The 19,435-nt window shown below is 37.1% G+C and overlaps 1 protein-coding gene across 7 annotated transcripts in view; it reads left to right on the plus strand.

The window, feature by feature from the left end:
- Positions 1 to 16,541, plus strand: part of sema6e (sema domain, transmembrane domain (TM), and cytoplasmic domain, (semaphorin) 6E) — a 200,590-nt gene extending 184,049 nt beyond the window's left edge. For all 7 annotated transcript variants that reach the window (XM_038282462.1, XM_038282461.1, XM_038282460.1 and 4 more), the window contains one exon: positions 12,141 to 16,541. In XM_038282462.1, coding sequence (XP_038138390.1) covers positions 12,141 to 13,459 — 1,319 coding nt within the window. In that variant the 3' untranslated portion in view covers positions 13,460 to 16,541. The remainder of the gene's footprint in view (positions 1 to 12,140) is intronic.
- Positions 16,542 to 19,435: the final 2,894 nt, after the last annotated feature.

A 19,435-nucleotide genomic window follows, 5' to 3' on the forward strand; every position in this document is an offset into this window, starting at 1 on the left:
TTCTGTGGTTTATTCTCCCCCTCTCTCTGAGCCTCTATTAGGATTTGACTTTTTCCTCTCTGCCCCCTCTCTTCCATTTAGATGAGCAGGCGTGGGCTGGACCTGACAAAAAGGAATTGGTTAGCTGCTAATTTAGCTAACCAGCATAGGGGGATAATGATGATGATGATGGAAACAAGTCAAGCGGGTGCTTTCTGTCTCATTAAAAGAGTACAGAAGAAGAGCCGGGAGTGAACTCAGTCTGAACCTTTTCATCCTGAGAGTCTGGTTTCCTGAGGGGAGACATTGATGCCAGCTAGTTTTCTAAAGAGTTATTTATACATCTAAAGACCATGGCAACAGACGTGGCCTCTATCATCAGTCACTTAGCTGGAACTGTGGATTCCCTCCAACCACCCTGAAAATATTTAAAGCTTCTGGAAAATAGGAAAATATTTGTGGGTGTTTCTGACATGGCACTCGTGTTTTAAGGTGTGGAGCCAATGTAGAGTCAGAGACGTTGACGTCCAGTTGGGTTGTTAGGACTTCTGTGTGATTTTAAACGTTATCTCTATAAACGACATGCAATGGGCAGCTTAAAACTGCTATTGCATCTGGGGTGTCTGTGTTGATATGGAAATGTTTATGGAATCATAATTATACTCAAAAACTTGATCAGTTTCCTGTCAGGGGCTGCCGAAATATTCTTGTATTTTTAAATGAAAAAACAGTCATTCACCTAATTGAGGTAGATACAATATGGATAGTTGCAGCTGAAGATCTGATGAAAGATTGGTCATCTTAAGAATATATAAAATGATCCAATGTATGGAGTTTTTTACTTGTGCAAATAAAGGTTAAGAAAATAAAATCTTAAAAGAAATGGAACAGCTGCCTATCTAATTGGAGCGGCCAGCAGGCAATGCTTCAGGTATGATCTAGAGATCCACCACAGGATTCAGTGGAACCGTTTGAATTTACTGGAAATGTTTTCAGCAGCAAAGTGGCTCATACAGCCCTTTCCATTTCAATTGGAACTAAGACGTTAGTATTAAAGATCCTTCTCTGTATTTAACAGTAGACATCAGGTGCTTGTTCAGACGATCAGTCTTCATCACCCAGCTCAGCTGAAGATTTTATTGCTAAATGGTCACATCTCATCTCATCTGACTAAATCCTAACAACCTTTAACACCTTTGCCTTTTTGATACTTGGATATGAATACCTGTTTACTAGGTTACATCTCAAACAACTATTTGATATGTAAATACCATCAATTGGTTGCTATGGAGACCAAAATATGAAATTAGATGCATAAAAACAAAGGACATTTGTTAAAGTCGCATGAAGTGAGACATTCGTTCATTTGTGTTGCATCATATCCACACCACAAAAATCAAGAAAAGAGCAGATTGCTAGTTAGATCATTCTAGAATCTCTAAACAGCTTAAACAGATAAATAAAAAATAAACTGAAAAATTTGCTTAACAATTTCTCTGAACAATATTTTAAAAAGAGGATTTTTTTTTCAAACCACAAACTCCTATTAAAGCATACACATTTAGTATTATTTGAACATTTAACCAAAAGAAGTCCTGACTTAATTTTTATTTGAACATTTCTTAGTAATTTGCTTCTCATTTTAATGGTCTCTTTAAGATTAGCCTCCCCCTTCTCAAGCTGAACTCAATGTAAAATTGAATGTTAAAATATTTATCAGTTTCAAATATTAGCAGCCCTGGTTTTATATTCTAGACATGTTCATTATTGCTGTTAAATAGAAATCAAATAAATTTTGCTAAGCTTATCCATCCACACTGACCCAAAGGCCGTCTCTTATACATGTTTTATTACGAGCCAGCCATGATGTACTAAAGTACGTTTTATTCCTTAAACATGTCCGTTAACGTGAGCTACCTAAATCATCATCCTCATTGTTACGGGACACGTTAAAGGTCATGCAGCTCTGGAGCCTTTCCCAGCTCCACACCGGTTTACACCTTATTAAAAGTGACATCTGCAAAAGCACAACTCACGCCATGCAGTAAAAACTAACCTGAAAAACACAGAACAAACCAAGCTCTTCATTTTCTATAACTGCCACTAAAATAGCTTTTTATGTCATGTCGGCTATAAAAAGCCAGGTTTGAGTGTCACTGAAGTCCGCAGGGCCCAAAGTGATCAAATCCACCTCTGCAGAGGTCCCGGCCATTCTCTCTGACCCCCTTACTCTTCAGTCGGTCCCACTGACCTCTGGGGAATGTCACTCCCTCTTCATCTGCCTGTTTTCTTTTTCTTTCTTCTTCTGTTTTTAAGTGGACTAACCCTTTCAAGTATAACTGCCTCCTTTGTTGAATTGACTTTCACTGAACCTTCAAGTGTTTTATAATTTCACTCCCTGAATTTACAGTCAGATGAAACTGTGCAGCTTCTGTCTGCAAGTTTCTCTATCTCTTAAAGCAGCAGTTCACTCTAGAGCAAACACAGCATGGCAACATTTACATATCTTTATAACAAAATACTTTTCTAATTTTTGCATAGTATTTATTGGCGCTCCGGTTTTAGGAGAGTGGCTTTGGCATGAACTGCCTCTTTAAGCTGGTTGGTGCAGCCATGTTTTTATCCAGTGCCACTTTTTGCACTTGAAATACACACAATTGCAGCCAAAGTTGCACTGGAAGCAGCTTGTTATACCAACCACTGAATGGCTCAATAAACAATGTATTCCTTTGTTTCTGGTTTCAGCTGCATGTGGCAACAACGACAGTAATAATACTAAAAAACTTTGCATGTCTTTTGTCAAATTATTTGTCCATAAATAAAAGTTGTACTGCACATTACCAATGTGTAATGGTGCACAGAGTAGAAAAACTCAATGCATTTTCCATTGAAGTAATAATCACCTAAAGACATTAAGTGTGCGTTCTGTCAAACACCATTTTGTTTATATCTCTCATCTCAAGCTGCTGAAATGATATTATGTTCAAGGTTGTGGGTTAAATTTCAAAATTAATATCTGAAAGTTTAAATGAATAAAACCTAAACAGTCTGATAATTCATTAAATAGGATATTTTAGGGTGTGAGGAGGACAAGCAGACCAAGCTGGATGCTGTACAAATCGTACAAAGGCATCTATTTTCAAAGCTCAAATTTAGTGCCTCGTTCAGAATGTTCTTATCCCTTCAAAAAAAAAAACTTTGATGTTTATCATGTTTTTTGTGATAGATGATTGTTTTGTAATTGCAAGCAGGTTTTTCCGTAGCATAACATTTAATTAAGCTTCACTCATCTTCAAAGAGATGACCACAATTGTACTGGAAGGTGTTTGCTCTGGAGGGAAATTTGTTCCATTGTTTTTGCAAGCAGAAAACAAAAGGAAATATGAAAAAAAAAAATGCAATCTAGTAATATACAGGTGCTGGTCATAAAATTAGAATATCATGAAAAAGTAGATTGATTTCAGTAATTCCATTTAAAAAGTGAAACTTGTATATTATATTCATACATTACATACAAACTCATATATTTCAGATGTTTATTTTGTTTAATTTTGATGATTACAAATGACAACAAATGAAAATCTCAAATTCATCATATCAGAAAATTAGAATATTACTGAAGACCAATAAAAACAAAGGATTTATAGAAATGTTGGCCAACTGAAAAGTATGAACATGAAAAGTATGAGCATGTACAGCACTCAGTATTTAGTTGGGCCTCCTTTGGCCTGTATTACTGCAGCAATGCGGCGTGGCATGGAGTCGATCAGTCTGTGGCACTGCTCAGGTGTTATGATAGCCCAGGTTGCTCTAATAGTGGCTTTTAGCTCTTCTGAATTGTTGGGTCTGGTGTATTGCATCTTCTTCTTCACAATACCCCATAGATTTTCTATGGGGTTAAGGTCAGGAGAGTTTGCTGGCCAATTAAGAACAGGGATACCATGGTCCTTCAACCAGGTACTGGTAGCTTTGGCACTGTGTGCAGGTGCCAAGTCCTGTTGGAAAATGAAATCTGCATCTCCAAAAAGTTGGTCAGCTGCAGGAAGCATGAAGTGCTCTAAAACTTCCTGGTATGTGGCTGCGTTGACCCTGGACCTCAGAAAACACAATGGACCAACACCAGCAGATGACATGGCACCCCAAACCATCACTGACTGTGGAAACTTTACACTGGACTTCAAGCAACGTGGATGAAGTGCCTCTCTTCTTTTCCTCCAGACTCTGGGACCTTGATTTCCAAAGGAAATGCAAAATTTACTTTCATCAGAGAACATGACTTTGGACCACTCACCAGCAGTCCAGTCCTGTTTCTCTTTAGCCCAGGCAAGACGCTTCTGACGCTGTCTGTGGTTCAAGAGTGGCTTGACACAAGGAATGCGACAGCAGAAACCCATGTCTTTCATACGTCTGTGTGTGGTGGTTCTTGAAGCACTCACTCCAGCTGCAGTCCACTCTTTGTGAATCTCCCCCACATTTTTGAAGGGGTTTTGTTTCACAATCCTCTCCAGGGTGCGGTTATCTCTCTTGCTTGTACACTTTTTTCGACCACATCTTTTCCTTCCCCTCGCCTCTCTATTAATGTGCTTGGACACTGAGCTCTGTGAACAGCCAGCCTCTTTAGCGATGACCTCTTGTGTCTTGCCCTCCTTGTGCAAGGTGTCGATGGTCGTCTTTTGGACAACTGTCAAGTCAGCAGTCTTCCCCATGATTGTGTAGCCTATAGAACTAGACTGAAAGACCATTTAAAGGCTTTTGCAGGTGGTTTGAGTTAATTAGCTGATTAGAGTGTGGCACCAGGGGCCATCAATTTTGAACCTTTTCACAATATTCTAATTTTCTGATATGATGAATTTGAGATTTTCATTTGTTGTCATTTGTAATCATCAAAATTAAACAAAATAAACATCTGAAATATATGAGTTTGTATGTAATGTATGAATATAATATACAAGTTTCACTTTTTAAATGGAATTACTGAAATCAATCAACTTTTTCATGATATTCTAATTTTATGACCAGCACCTGTATATATATTTTTAGATTTTTTATATATATATTCGTGTTATTTTCAAATTGTGTTTGTCTGCATGGACATTTGCAACAACAAATTTTATTAATCAAGTGTTGTATTGGGCTGGAGATAAAGAGAATCTATAAAACCACACTTTGAAAAGAATGTTATTTGTAAAACTCAAAATGACAGAGAAATAAAAAAAAAAGAAAAAAATTAATTTAATCAAATAAAATCTATGAAAACTGCCAGACTTTTTTTATTATGAAGATTTTCGAATTGTTTTTCCAATTTCCATAAAGAAAACATGTTTTTGTTTGTTTTTTTGTTCAAATTTCTATTAACAAAATGTGTTCTTTGCTTGCAACAATACTGGAACAACATTCCTAAGGAGGTGAGTTTGGCAAAAATATGAATATATATTTATTTATCATGCTTAGAATTTGTAAGAAATTCAGTTAGTTTCCTCTTGGCAAATTGCCCTCTTTTACATCTTTGCTATAGCACAAAGATGGCTTAAAGGTTAGTTTATTTTCCTTTGATTAATATTTGAATATATTCTTCTATAGTAATCAGATTTGTGGGGTTGGCCACTAATGAATGCCATGTGCACCAATTCTCCCACCTGAGCTGTGGATCTTTGTAGCTCCTCCAGTGTTTCCATGAGGCTCTTTCTTATAATAAATGCTCCCTTTACCAAACCTTCCCCTTTAAGTAGACCGTAGGGTCTTGGTAGAGTTGCCGCCAAAATTCTTCCGTTTTCAGATGGATTGAGCTATGCTCTGGAAAATGTCCAAAGCCCTGAATGTTGTTGTATAACTCATCTGCTTTAAACCACAACTTAACCAATGTTCCCAAGTCTTTGTGCAGCTATTTGTTCTCTGATGCTCTCTAACAAACCTTCTGGATTTGTGATGAGATGTAATTATTGTTTTGAGTTGTTACTTCTGAAGGTAATTAGCTCTTACGTAGGAGTTGAATAAGAGGTATGACACCCGTTTAGGAATTGTGTTTGTTCCTTCCCCATTATAAATTTGTACTAACTGTTGGCGATCGATCACTTGAAATAATTGTGGAACAGTTGAAAGGGGTATGAATTCCTTTACTAAGCACTGCATAAATACAGAAACACTTTATTAACCATGGTTCAGGTTATCAGATACTTTAGCATGGTTAATTTACTCATGTTTAATCAAAGAGAGTAATGAAATATATTTACTGTATATGCATCAGCACACCTGGAATTTAATGAAGTGCTCATTACAACTGTTTTTCAGTTGGAATAGATTTGTTCCATTTCACTGTATCACCCTAACCTACGTGCTTATTTTTTATTATTGCATCCAAATAGCTGAGCACTGAGGTGGAATATTATGCAAATTCCTATTAACAAGTGTACATGATTGAATTTACTCAGTCAACAGCCAGAATCCTGCATATGTGCAGCCTATAGAGTCTGTGTGAGAGAGTATTGCCACACGGATATGCACCTTTCTTCAGCTTTTTCTCTATGCATAGACCTAAGTTTGTTAAAACTATTTCCTGTTGCTGGGAGGTTTAGCAAAGTTCTTTTTTTTTTCTTTTTTTAATCCGGATTTAGAACAGAAAACGGGTTCATTTGTTACAGTCTTCAACCTCAGGGTCTCCTTCAACAATTCAATTGTTTTTCGGGTGTAGGACAAATAAATCTTCAGCATTAGCAGGCAGAGGGGAAATAACACTTGCATGTGAAGCCTTGGGCTATTTTGTTTCCTTGGCTTCTTGTTGGGAAGGAGTACTCATTAATGGAATAATCACTTCCCTGGTAAGCTTGCAGAAACAGAATCTAATTAGGGCTTATTTTAGAACATCCTCACTCTAGTTGTAAAAATAGAACACAAATTGCTCTGCAGGTTTCACATTATTTATACACCCCTGAGGAAAGAAAGAGACAATCTAAGAGTTTTGTGTGAACCAAAATGTTTATACTTTCTTTAATATTCAGAGCTATATTTAAAATTCTAGTATGATGGACCTGTGAAGCTGTATTGACCTTCAAAGTGCAAAAAATGTTTCCACTATTAACGAAGTACAGCTCTTCAAACTTGGCTAATTAGCTTTAATTGGTGTCACAGAGGAACAAGATTCTTGGTGCTGTATCGTTAACAAAGTCAATTAGGGAGTTAGCAAAGACAAAAGCCATTTATTTACCAGACATTTTGGCATTTGTATTGTGCTTTGTTTGAAGATCAAATTACCTGCAAATCTTTTAGCAGGATTTCCATTTTGGAGAACTTACACCAGTTAGTGAAATGTGGCACAGGCACCGCGATGCAAACCCAGCCTCTTTTCATAACCTTCTGCACTGCCTATTTTTAACGGTGTGAATGCAGCCACAGAGTGCTTGTCTTCCTGCAGCGCTCTGAAAAGTAAGGGTGGGGGGGTTTCTGATAGCATATCAGATCTGCGCAGAGCACCAGGGTTCAAACCCCAGCTGAGTGACTGTCTGTCATTCACCCTATCAAGTCTGCCTGCTTCTCACGCAGCTTCAGCCCTTAACCTCGTTTCCTTTAAATCTGCTCTTTGCCCTCTTCTGTTCCCTGTTCTTCAGGTTGTCATCTTAAATCTTTTTTTCATTAGTTTTGCTTCTGTTCCTCTGTTTCTGGGCTTTTCGAGTCTGCTCACATTCATGCCTCTCTTCAACCAAGGGTGAATTTAATTTCTTCATCTCTTCCTTTTAGCTGTTTCTCTCGCACCTTCCCTGCTTTGCTTCAACTCACGCAGCCCATCTGTCTTTCTTTTTTTCCTTACCTTTTGGCAGACTTGGATATTTCTATTTTAAACCTCGCTGAAGCAAGACCATGTCTTGTTGGCTCTGAAATATCAGGTCATAATGATAGAGTACTGACTCACGCTGTGTAAACACTGATTGAACATTGTGAAATTATTGTAAGACATGGCATTGAAAACGGCGTCCAGAGGAAGTTATCATTTACACCAATAATCTGATTTAGAAAATCACATCGAGTGCCTGCGACTACTGTATCATTGCACTAACCTTTAATTTGAGTACATTTAGTCAGTGTGGAAAATACTATATCATAAATCCATTTTCTTTTAATAAAATGACAGTTTCAACACTTATTACACTTTCTGAATAGGTCCTTATCTTGAAGTCTCTTGCCAGGAGGCCAAACGAGGACCGGTATTGATTCCTACACAGCATACAAAGAAGAGGATGTTGGGAGAAATGAAAACACCTTTAAAAGCTCACTATTAAGACAACTGTGTGCCATCTTAGGGTCAAAGAATTTCCATAGAGACCTTCTGATTTTACGAAAACGAAGCCAGAAAAAATGCACATTTTCTGTCCCAATGTAAGTGGGGCCTTTGGTAAATACTCCTGAGACCTCACCTGAATTCATATCATTATTGTCCCCAAAGGAGGTGTGGTCTAAAGCACCACTTTTTGATAAAGATTTTTTCTAAGGCTCTATTGTGTTTCAGTATGAAACAACGAATGAAGATGTTGAAAAACTAACTTATACCTAGTTTTAACAATGGGAAAGGATCTGTTATGTAATGGGCCAGCTGCTCTTTATAAAATCCAAGGAACCATGTTTTATTTCATCCCATCAAAAACCTAAAATATAAATATGTTTGCTTCTGCTAATAAAAAAGAGAACTGTTGTATGTGAATTTTGAGCCTAACAATATAAAACTTAAAGGGGCCCTTGATTTTACGTTATTACATCATGTTCTACTCACCCATATGACTTTTGTGTCAATTGGAGCTGTTCTGAAGAGATTCCCCTTCCATAGGAAGACATTACTTGGATATAGCCTAATGGAACATTAGAACAGCTCCAAATGACATAAAACTCTTATGGGTGAGTAGAACTCTATGTAATAACGTAAAATCAAGGGCCCAATGTAAAAAAAAAAAAAAAAAAAACGTTCCCATTTACATGTAAATAGCCAGAATCAGCACAGTGACTTGCCATGTATTTTTTTCCCATTAGCTAAATGCATTTGATCTAGAGGCTTAATTCTGCCTGGAATAAGTAATGAATTAATATTAAATTATTTTTTTGAGTCTGAACCATGATGGCAATAAATGTGAGCAGAACGGGATGTGCATTGATATAAAAACACAGGAGGGAATGGAAAGAACACAATGTTTACAAAAAATTGCCAGTACCTCTAGTGCGCCACCTAGCTGCTTGCCTAAATCTCAGAGTTTTTATTTAATTGTGCCTGATGGCACCTTATGTCCCACATAAGCAGTGATTGAGTCACCCAGGCTGCTCATGAAACATGTTGTGACAGGCTGTTCATAGGCTTGGGTCTTATTTACCTCAGCTGCCTGTTTCCCCCCCTGCCTTGTGCCGCTTGAGTCATACCCTCCAGCCAGGAGGAACACCTCCTCGGCCTGCGGCTACAGATTAAAGGAGGTGGTGTGGAGGTCCATGAAGAGCAGATGGCACGCAGGTAGTGTTGGGGTGACTAAACTCAGGCAGCACACTGAGAAGAGTAGGCATTCAGCACCTAAAAAATGTTTGATTGTAACATGACTGATTGCAACATAGTATTAATATTAGATGTATTAACTGTCTCATACGCATCTTATGATACATGATTTCTAAATGAGGTAATAAGTTTAAGTAGTAATAAAAATACATTACCTAAAAACTCAAAACATTAAATTGAAAATTCGGTTTAAATTATAGATTTATTGGAATTTAAGAGCCTTGCAGCTTGGATGGGAAGACGTTAGAAAAGTACCCAATGATTACATTTCCATTACATTTTTCCACTGTATCATCGGCCAAATTAAAGCACTGTTGTCTTCCCATATTGATTGATTCTGCGGTGTCAGATGCTGTTTGAGGCTCAGGAAAATTAGGTCAGATTTGATCCATTTGCACTTTTCATCTTCAGGGCTGGAGAGAGGAGTTAAAGGAATTTGATCAAGTCCAATCACTTAGACATTCCCTGTTTGTCATCACTGATATGTAAATGTTTGGCCATCCTCCGACAAAAACCTCAGTGTGTTTAAGCTGAAAACAAACTAATATCCAAAGTGTTTATAGATGCTATTGCATTAAATCTGTCTTCTAGAAATATAAATAATGAAAGTAGAATAATTGTAATTGAATAAGCTCAGACACTAGTACTGTAAGATTTGTTTTGTTTTTATAAGTTAATGCAGGTGCAGTTTTTATAATAAAATTTTATCCAAATAAAATATAATAATAGTTGTACATGAGATTATTTTTATTTATGTAGCACCAAGTCACAACATATGTCATCTCAAGGCAATTTACAGAGACAATTCAACCAGATCAATCAGTCAGATTGGTTCAAAGATTTCTAAGGAAAACATCAAGTCATTGACTCCACTGCAATTCCTCACAACAAGTGACAGTGGAGAGAAAAAAAAATCCCTTTTAACAGGAAGAAACCTCTATCAGAACCAAAACTCTGTGTGAGCTGCCATCTGCAGTTACTTTAATTTTTTACCAACTTCATAACTGCAGTTTTTTTATGGCTTCACAACTAATGTTTTTGGGAGTGAAATTGAGCAATCTGATTTAGGACATTTTGTACTGATTTTATTTTTAAGGACGTGTTTTTTATTATCGTCATCACAAAATACCTTAATCTTGTAGCTTTGTGAATGTAGAAGATTTAAATAGAGATTATATAAGTATTTCCTAATAATGTGAAGCTTCTGATATAGTATGATTTGTATTTAACAAAAAGAATCTTTGCTTTACATATTACTGTAGGTTATCCATAAAAAAATTACTTTGACCAACTTTGTTCAAACTTTTATATACTGTACATTTTGTAATTTGTAAGTCAGTTTTATCACAGCTTAAACATTCCAATGCATTTAGATTTCTTTGTTGCATTCAAAGAAGGCTAAGATATTGTTTATGGAATAAAGATCCTTTAAAAAAAAAGCTGATTTGCACAATAACTGGCAATAACCCAATAGGTTGCTAAAAAAAAAAGATTGGCTATGAGAGGAATGATCTGGTTTTGATGCCATAATTATTCAACAGTATAAAATTATAGTAATCTCAATTTCTGCATGTGTTGAGATTTAATTTACAAAAAAGATCACCTTAAGATATTTAAAATATACTTTATGAAAAGTGTGGGTCTATAATAAAAGAAAAAAGTCAAATTCAGACCAAATTATTCAACAAGCCTTCCTTCATTAGCCATCTCATCATCATTTTAAACATCTCATAAAGTATCATTAGTCTTAATTGTTTTCTGTTTTCTTCACCAAAGCTTTCATTAACTGTTGAATTTAGTTGTCTGCAACACCTGCAACCCCCCTCCACACACACACCTACATATACATATACACAAACACCTCCTCGGTGCAGCTCTGCCAGCCTCCTGTTGGAGACTAATCAGTTTCACAGAAACTGTCATTAAGGTGGAAAGGAGGGTCTGACACCACAGATGGCAGCAGCCTTTTGCAAATGAGCTCTGATTATGAAAGGTGGCAGGTTTCACTCTTCTCAATCATCTCTGCCTTTCACGCCATTAGGCAAACACAGAGCGGGGGTCACTACAGCCTAACACATTTTCATGGTAGATTTAGTTCATCTTGGTACCCTTGAGTTTATAGTGCACTGCTGCACAAATGCCCCCCTTGACTTCATTTTTTTAAAGAGTATGACAACCTCATTTGAGTCCATATTGGCAAAGTTGCCACACTCTGTGAACTATAGAACGAACCTGTTATTTTAGGCTCACTCGTCATAACCGGGTGTTCTCACTCCTGATCTTTGCATTAGAAATAAGTCTGTGAAAATGACATCAGGTTTCTGCTGCTGAGTTTTCATCAATATTTAAAGCTCTAACTCATCTTAGAGCTTGTTTCTCTCTGACTGAGGAGCTATTGGTCTCTACCAGTCTTAGAAAGGAAGGGTGTATTGATCTGTTAACAGGTCAAGGAGAATAGGCCAGGAGCTCGGTTTAAATACCTATCCCAAGCTGTCTCACAGTTTTTGTAAACACAACCTCTTATCTATTTGAGCCCCTATTGGAGTTATACATAAGCCTTGGAAGGTTTTTCTTTTATTGGATTTAATCTCAGTCATGAACAAAAATCTAACGTAAGTCTGTTGTTTTTTTTATTTTAAAGGTGTGAGAAGACCTCCAGAGCTGGACAGAACCAATCACAGCGTCCATTACACCCTTCTGATAGCATGCGTTTTGGTGGCTTTTGTCCTCGGGGCTTTTGTCTCTGGGTTCCTGGTCTCATGCTACTGTAACCACACAAGTCACAAGACCAAAAAGTTGTCAAAAGATCCAGAGGCCCCGATCCCACATGCTCTGTCACTCCGAAGTCTGGCAAAGCTTAATGGTCTCCTGGATAGCCAGAGTAAAGAAGACAAGATGGAGGTGTCATCTCCAAAGATCTACAATTCTTTATTTACCAATGGTAAGGAGCATCACCCAGTAAGGAGATTCGGCCATCCTGGAATGACAATGGGAGACCTTGTCCATCCTCACCACGCTCACCTTCACCCTTCCTCAGAGCTATCTGGTTTACCTACACCAGATTCAACTCCTGAACTGCCCATTAAGAGCATGAAAGCCTTTAAGAACCAATGGGAAAAAAACCAGAACTGCAACAATGCCAAGGAACCAAAGTCTCACAACATAAGCTCAAGACCCAGTTCTGCCCTGCTTCCCCAGCAGGTCTTCTCTTACTCCCATGGCCTGCCCAATGGACATCCAGCAATTGGTCATATGCACCCTGAGGAACGCAAAATCCACAATGTTGAGCGCGTTTTAGCTCAGCCTTACCCGAGCTATCCTCAGAAGGTAATGGAGGTTACATCACTGGATGAACTCCTAAAACACATCCATGATCCAAACGGCAGCAAGACCTCTCAGTTAATGAGTCCTTCAAGTCTATTGGCCAGCGGAGGTGGAGGACAGCTCGTCTTTGCCAACCGAATTCAACCTCATATTCCTGAAACGGAATCAGCCCCCTATTACAGCTCGTCCACCCTACCCCGGGACAGTCTTACCCGTCGAATGGATGTTCCTCCAGACATCCCCTCACACCATCAGTCTACCTTGGAGAGGAGGCACTCCTCTCAGCGGCACTCACTAATTTCTGCGGCTACCAAGATGTCCGGAGCAGGTGCAGTAGGCGGAGGAGGAATGATTCCCCGCCAGCACAGTTTCAGCCAACGAGGTGGTGGACCTCAACAGCCGCCACCGCTATTGGCTCGAATGAACTCTACAGGTAGCGCCTGTGAGGTTCACTATCCTCTCATCCCAAATGGGTACCTGGCACGTCAGCATAGCTATACTGGTGAACAGCATGACATCCAGCACCGAGGTGCGATCGTCCGCCGGTCATCCTCTCTCAAACCGGATGTCCCTCCGAAACCGCTATTCATACCTGCCACTTCCCCTGTCAATGAACAAGGCAAGTACAACTACTGAGAAGGGACCTTCCAAGACTACAGTACAGGACCCTGTTCTCTATATGCCATCTGTGAGAAACTTTCCTTTAAAGGAAATGCTCTGGGTTTGAGGTGACAGACCCTGACCAAACAACACAATAAATTGTGTGGTAGCAAGTCTCACTGTGGACAAAAGCCTCAACCAAACTTATTTCTGCTTTTTCTTTTGTTTTGTCCAACAAATATCTTTGTACCATATTGGTATTGTTCAGCTTCTTGCTTATTATAGAACTGCCAACCCAGGTGACATGATGCCACCTTGTTAAATTAGGCTGCCAATGTCCTCAATGTGGATTTACAATGCAATTCAGCGTTTGGACAAGTTGATGTTGGACGAACCTTGAAACATCGCTCATCCTCAAGACTTAAAAGCCAGACGCTCCTGCAGTGCTTCAGTTCATGCTTTTGCTTAACATTTTTTGATGTAGTGTTTGTATCCTCTCCCCTTCCACCCTATTCAAGAATGTGTTTATATTATGCATGTGTGTGTATATACAGTATATGTGTGTTTATATCCACACTGTATATGTATACATATACATATGCAGTACTGGTAACCTGTGGTGAAAAGTTAAGCAATTTCCCCTAAGGTATGTTTGTCTTTGCCTTACTTGTACACTCTCATGTTTGGGCATACCAAACCCTCTCACCTAGAAATAGGAGAAACCAAACCATGCAGATACCAAATTTGACAGTTGGCTGAAGATACTTTGTTCATGTTGATACAAAGAAAAGAAATCTAAAAAAAAAAAAATAGCTTCCATTGACTTCAAAACCCATCTTTTCTTTATTTAGCTGATGTCATGTATAAAGTGACAAACTTGGGTCCATTAACGTTCTTAAGAATGTTTTTTTTAAGATTGGTGCTTCAACAGAAAAAAAAAATCGAACCTCTAAAATCAATATATGAATAAGGCTATATACTTATGGACCCAGAGGACGTAAAAAAACATGACACAGCATATAAGAATGAACAGCAACATAGAATGGACTCCAGTTATTCTAGGTATTAACTTTGTGGCTATTGGTTGTAAATAAAGAAATAATTACTAGCCAAATTTTAACTGTATGTGTAAATGTGTGCCTTATTTAATGATGGTGTGTTAACTAGGGTTGGGGGAGGGTTAACGCAAGGGGCTCAACTGGCTACTATGCTACAGTATATTATTGGTGTTTGATTTTCTACAGTTGTCACCATTGTTGATTTGAAGAGTTTCATTCCAGAATGAAAGATCCACAATAAATTCTTGTCACAATTGGACATTTAAAAGTATTAATAATATTTAAGAAATTGTGTCTTATGTTTTGTGTATCTGGAGAACTATTTTTCTTTATCAGTACATATTTTGAAAAAATTACCCTTTTTATTTTTAAGATATGTAAAGAAAACAGTATTTTTGCAGACTAATTCAGAGTTTTGGAATGAAGCGGCTTCATTTATTTTTCTGATTTTCCTCCTAAGTATTGGTAGCCTGGAGGTGTTTTTTGAGGATTGTTGGACAAAGATAACGCACAGCCTGAGACCTTTCACATCCTTGTTTGAGTGGCTATGTACCGGGTCATTGTTTTTCTCTTACAAGTGCCATTGCTTTATGTTTTGAAGAGTTTTTATGTAATTTATGTTTTAGTTGTTAACAAAAAAGATAAAGTTTATACACCCTAATACAGTGCAAAATATTATCTTTGGCAGATTTAGGTTTAAATGATGTTTTAATTTAGCCAATTGGGTTATAATACTGTTTAGGAATGAACCTTTTAGAATCTTGGCTTGACACTCGCAAATCTGTGGAAGGGGCTAAAGATTGTGGTGATGACATGGAGGCCTTCCAGCCTGAAAGACTCTAAGCTCATCCGCAAAGATAATTTGCCAAAACGGCGAAGTACTTATGCAAAGCGGCTCCACAATTACAAGAACAGTTTGACTCCTTTGACAAGGAATTCTCCTTTCAATTTTGAGAACAGTATAAAAACATTTTAATATTCCTTTTGCCTATTAAAATGTAATAAATTGCATTGCAGCTATTGGGGTTTTATGTTTTATTATGTTATTTTATTTCCTTATGGAAGCAAAGATCTTTGTCGAATGAATGTCATTTTGAAGCTGAATCTGCCAAGGATAACTAAGGCTACTGTTGCAGACGGTACTTTCATTTGATTTTATTCAGCAAAGTTTAGGTCTTTTGTCATATACTGTTCAATTTACCATTTCTGTGTAACAGCTGTTCCAAATTTCTATTGGTTATTTCTAGTTGCTATAAACAATTAGCTAGTTTCTTTTTTGATCAAAATAAGAAAATAGAGGATAATGCCAGGCTTCTTTTTGTTTTACCAAGTTCATCTTTAGAAATTTTCAGAACAGTCATACATTAGTGCACACTGTATGCTTCCCACAGATACCTTTTTTTTCTTTGGGGTAAACCCCTGGGAAAGGTTTGGGATACATGCTGCCAAAAGTCTCTGGCTTTGAGGATTTAAATCAGAAAAGGTGGTGCCATCTCTGCCTTGGACATATCATCCCTTCAAAGCCGGCCATTGGTTGACTTTTCAGAGAAGTCCCTACTCTCGATGTTGACTGGAACCATAATCAGTTCTGTAAAAACATCAATGTGCCATTTACCGCCTCAAAGATAAATGTTTGTTAACAAAGGGTCATTTCGTAAATGAAATAAACTCTAAAGGGCAGAGCTTACCATTTGTACAAAATATTTCATATAGTAGAAAAGATTTCATTTGCATAGCAATGTATTAAAAGTCCTTTCAGAGAACATATGATAGGAACATAACAGGAATTGTGGCAGCTACACTGTTGAGGTGGAGCTGCTTGTTTTCTTTGATTTGGTTTTACCTGCTGGTAATACGTTGTTTGGGGATGCCTCACCTCCTAAAGCTCTGTCAGTATTTGATTTGTGTAAATACATTATCTCTGGGCGGGATCTCATTTCAGTATTATGTTTTTCTCTGTTTGATTTCCAGGCTATGCCTCTTGACTTATTATAAATTTGGTCTCACAGAATACCATTATATGTCTCTTATAATAGGAATAAATAAAATCTAAAATATGATTAATCCCTCTGGTGTGAATGTGTCATAAGAATGTTTGCAAACCCCTGTTTGATTGTGCTTCAGGAAAATGAAAGTTTCTTCAAATTGATGCAATGGGGCCCTGTAAATTGAAGGTTGGTAGTGACTGCCTATTTGAAGATTGATCTTTGTTAATTTGATAAAGTTAGTCCCATGACAGCATCTAGTTAATTTAATTTCCTCTAGATGTAGGACAGCCATTCATGGGCAGTAATAACTCAGATGCCTGAAACCTAAAACACTTGGAATCATGCTTATCCATGCAAAGTTAAGTTTGTCATTTTGAAATGTAATTGTTTCTGCAGCTTCACACTTAACTATCACAAAAACTTTCTTGCAAAAGTGGATACTTCTTCAAGGGGTGCTGTAATACACCTACAAAAAAAAAAAAAGATTCAATTCACCTATAACAGGTCAGAAAGCATGCAACTAAAAATACATATTAGGATGTTAAAATTAAAGCACAGGATGTGCAGTATTTTACACTTTATTGGGTTACAATTAGTCACTGCAAATTCTTTTAGAGATTCTATACAGCAGCTTTATTTTCAGCTTTGGTAAAACTATAAGTTGCACATTCTTTTTTCACTATTCTTACATTTGGATATAGAGACTGAAGTCATTGAACTACACAGACAGGAACTAGCAGCTTTGTTTAAGCTGCACAGGGTCTGTACAGGTGTTTCTTCCTTTCCCTACCTTCTGTGCAACTACAGCTTCCAGCTATTAGTATGAGATAGACACATTATAGTGTAATTAGCTGGCACATCATCAGCACAGTGCAGCACCATACAGGCGATAACGCTGCCTGTTAGAACTACTTGCAACATTTGGCTGTTTAAACATCAGATAATAATGAATAAATCCATTGGTGTTTAAAGTCAAATAGGTATTTTAATGATGTTTGTTTTTAGGCAAGCTTTTTTTTTTTTATATACTTTCATTTATACAGGTGCTCTTACTGGATCCAAGATCCTATCTAAAAGACCTTTTTATTGAACAAAAAGAAAGATTGCATTAAAAAACTCACAAAAAAACTCTATTACCATCAGCTTTATCCAGATTTTTTGGGGGGTTATTTATAGTAATTGGTAGGAAATTTAAAGAAAAGACAGATTAAGGTTAAGCAATAACCAGATTATGTTCTGGTGAAATGTTTTATATTCAGCTAGAGATGTTGAAATCTGAACTTTACAATATGACTCTTGCAATATGTACATTTTACATATTGCCTGATAACCTACGTGTTTGACCTCACAGTTCTAAACTAATAAGAAAACTTACTTAACTCGGGCTTTTGTAAATCTATGTTTTCTATGTCTTTTTACAGGAAAATTATGCTCTTAACCATTTCTACAGTAAAACCCCAGTTCACATGCTTACTCAGGCTGACTAACAAGGTTCCTGCAGGCAAAAAGAGTCATGGTGTGATGGCACCCCTGTAGGGAGTAAACAACCAAGAGATTCAGTGTTGTGTTGAAATATGTGATCTTTGTAGTGTTATTTAGCTATGAGGGCTTCATATGGAGGAATGTGATGTATTATTTAGAAAGTAAATGATTAATCAAGTTTACTTGGATATCAAGTGGTCTGTGTCAACAAAAGCTTATATTAGTCAAAATAGTTTTGATTTGAATAGAAAACCAATAAAAGAAATCTCGGGAGGGGGGGGTTACAGATTTCTTCAGGTTTTGTTTGGGTTTTTTGTGCCACACTTTAATATTTTGGATCATGAAATAAATCAGAAATGTAGAGAAAGATTAGGTGAGTTAATATCTCAAGTGAAGGAGTTCAAGTATCTCAGGGTCTTGTTCTCAAGTGAGCAAAAGGTCAATAGACGATCCGATGCAGCCATTGCATTAATGTAGATGCTGCACAGGTACATTAAGGTTACAAGCCATTTCATCAATTACTGCAAGTCTAGCAGGTCATGAAGCAATCAAGCAAGCACAGGACGTTATATTCCTGTGTGACCATAGAGATGGTGTGATCTTGGAGGCAGGGTTATGTTTCCATCAGATCCAGCAAGACAGTGACCTTCTAACAAGTTTAGCTTTCGTCGCCTCACTATAAATAATTTTCTCAGAGGTGTTGGGAATAAAGAATTTTTGAGGGGAGAATATGAAGACCTTTAAAGTTATTTGGTAAGTAGTGTTTTTCACCTTGAATGCATGAAAGCTGCTTTTCCCCAGTTTCTTTTTCTTATTTTTTACATATTGAGGCATATATGCCTTACATATGTTTATGGGTTGTTCTTTAGCCTTCTGGATGAGTTAAAAATATGCTTTTGGATGGTTTTGGCTTGTCAAGCACTCCTGGAAAGGTAAATTATGTCCATGTTTTGTTTTCATAACTGGATATGTGTTCTTACTGTAGTTTTGAGAAACTTAAAAATCGATTCAACAATTTTCACACTGACAGATGACATTTTATATATATATATATATATATATATATATATATATATATATATATATATATATGATAAATGTATGTGCTTGAGAGCATGATATAAGATATCTGGGCCAACTCGATGCTGCCAGACAAGTTTTATTTGTTTGATTTCTGCCAGTATTTGACTGTTATTTTCTATTTAATTACTCTTAGGAAGGTGAGTACATTTTATAATTGGCATAATATGGTTTGCATTGAATATTTTTACTTTGACTTGATTTGCATTAATTGGAAATGATTGCCTGTAGTTTGTTCTAAAATGCTCTAAAAACATTAAAGTGTAACAAAATGGCCTAGATGAAATATCTACGATAGAGCTAATACTTATAACAGCATAGTGCATGATGTATTTTAAATGTTTTTATACCACAGATTAAGTTTGATAGATTTGATAAATTGTCCTTACATTTTGGTTGCTTAA

Source organism: Cyprinodon tularosa, unplaced genomic scaffold, assembly GCF_016077235.1.
Source record: "Cyprinodon tularosa strain WSP-4 unplaced genomic scaffold, ASM1607723v1 ctg183, whole genome shotgun sequence".
Lineage (NCBI taxonomy): Eukaryota > Metazoa > Chordata > Actinopteri > Cyprinodontiformes > Cyprinodontidae > Cyprinodon > Cyprinodon tularosa.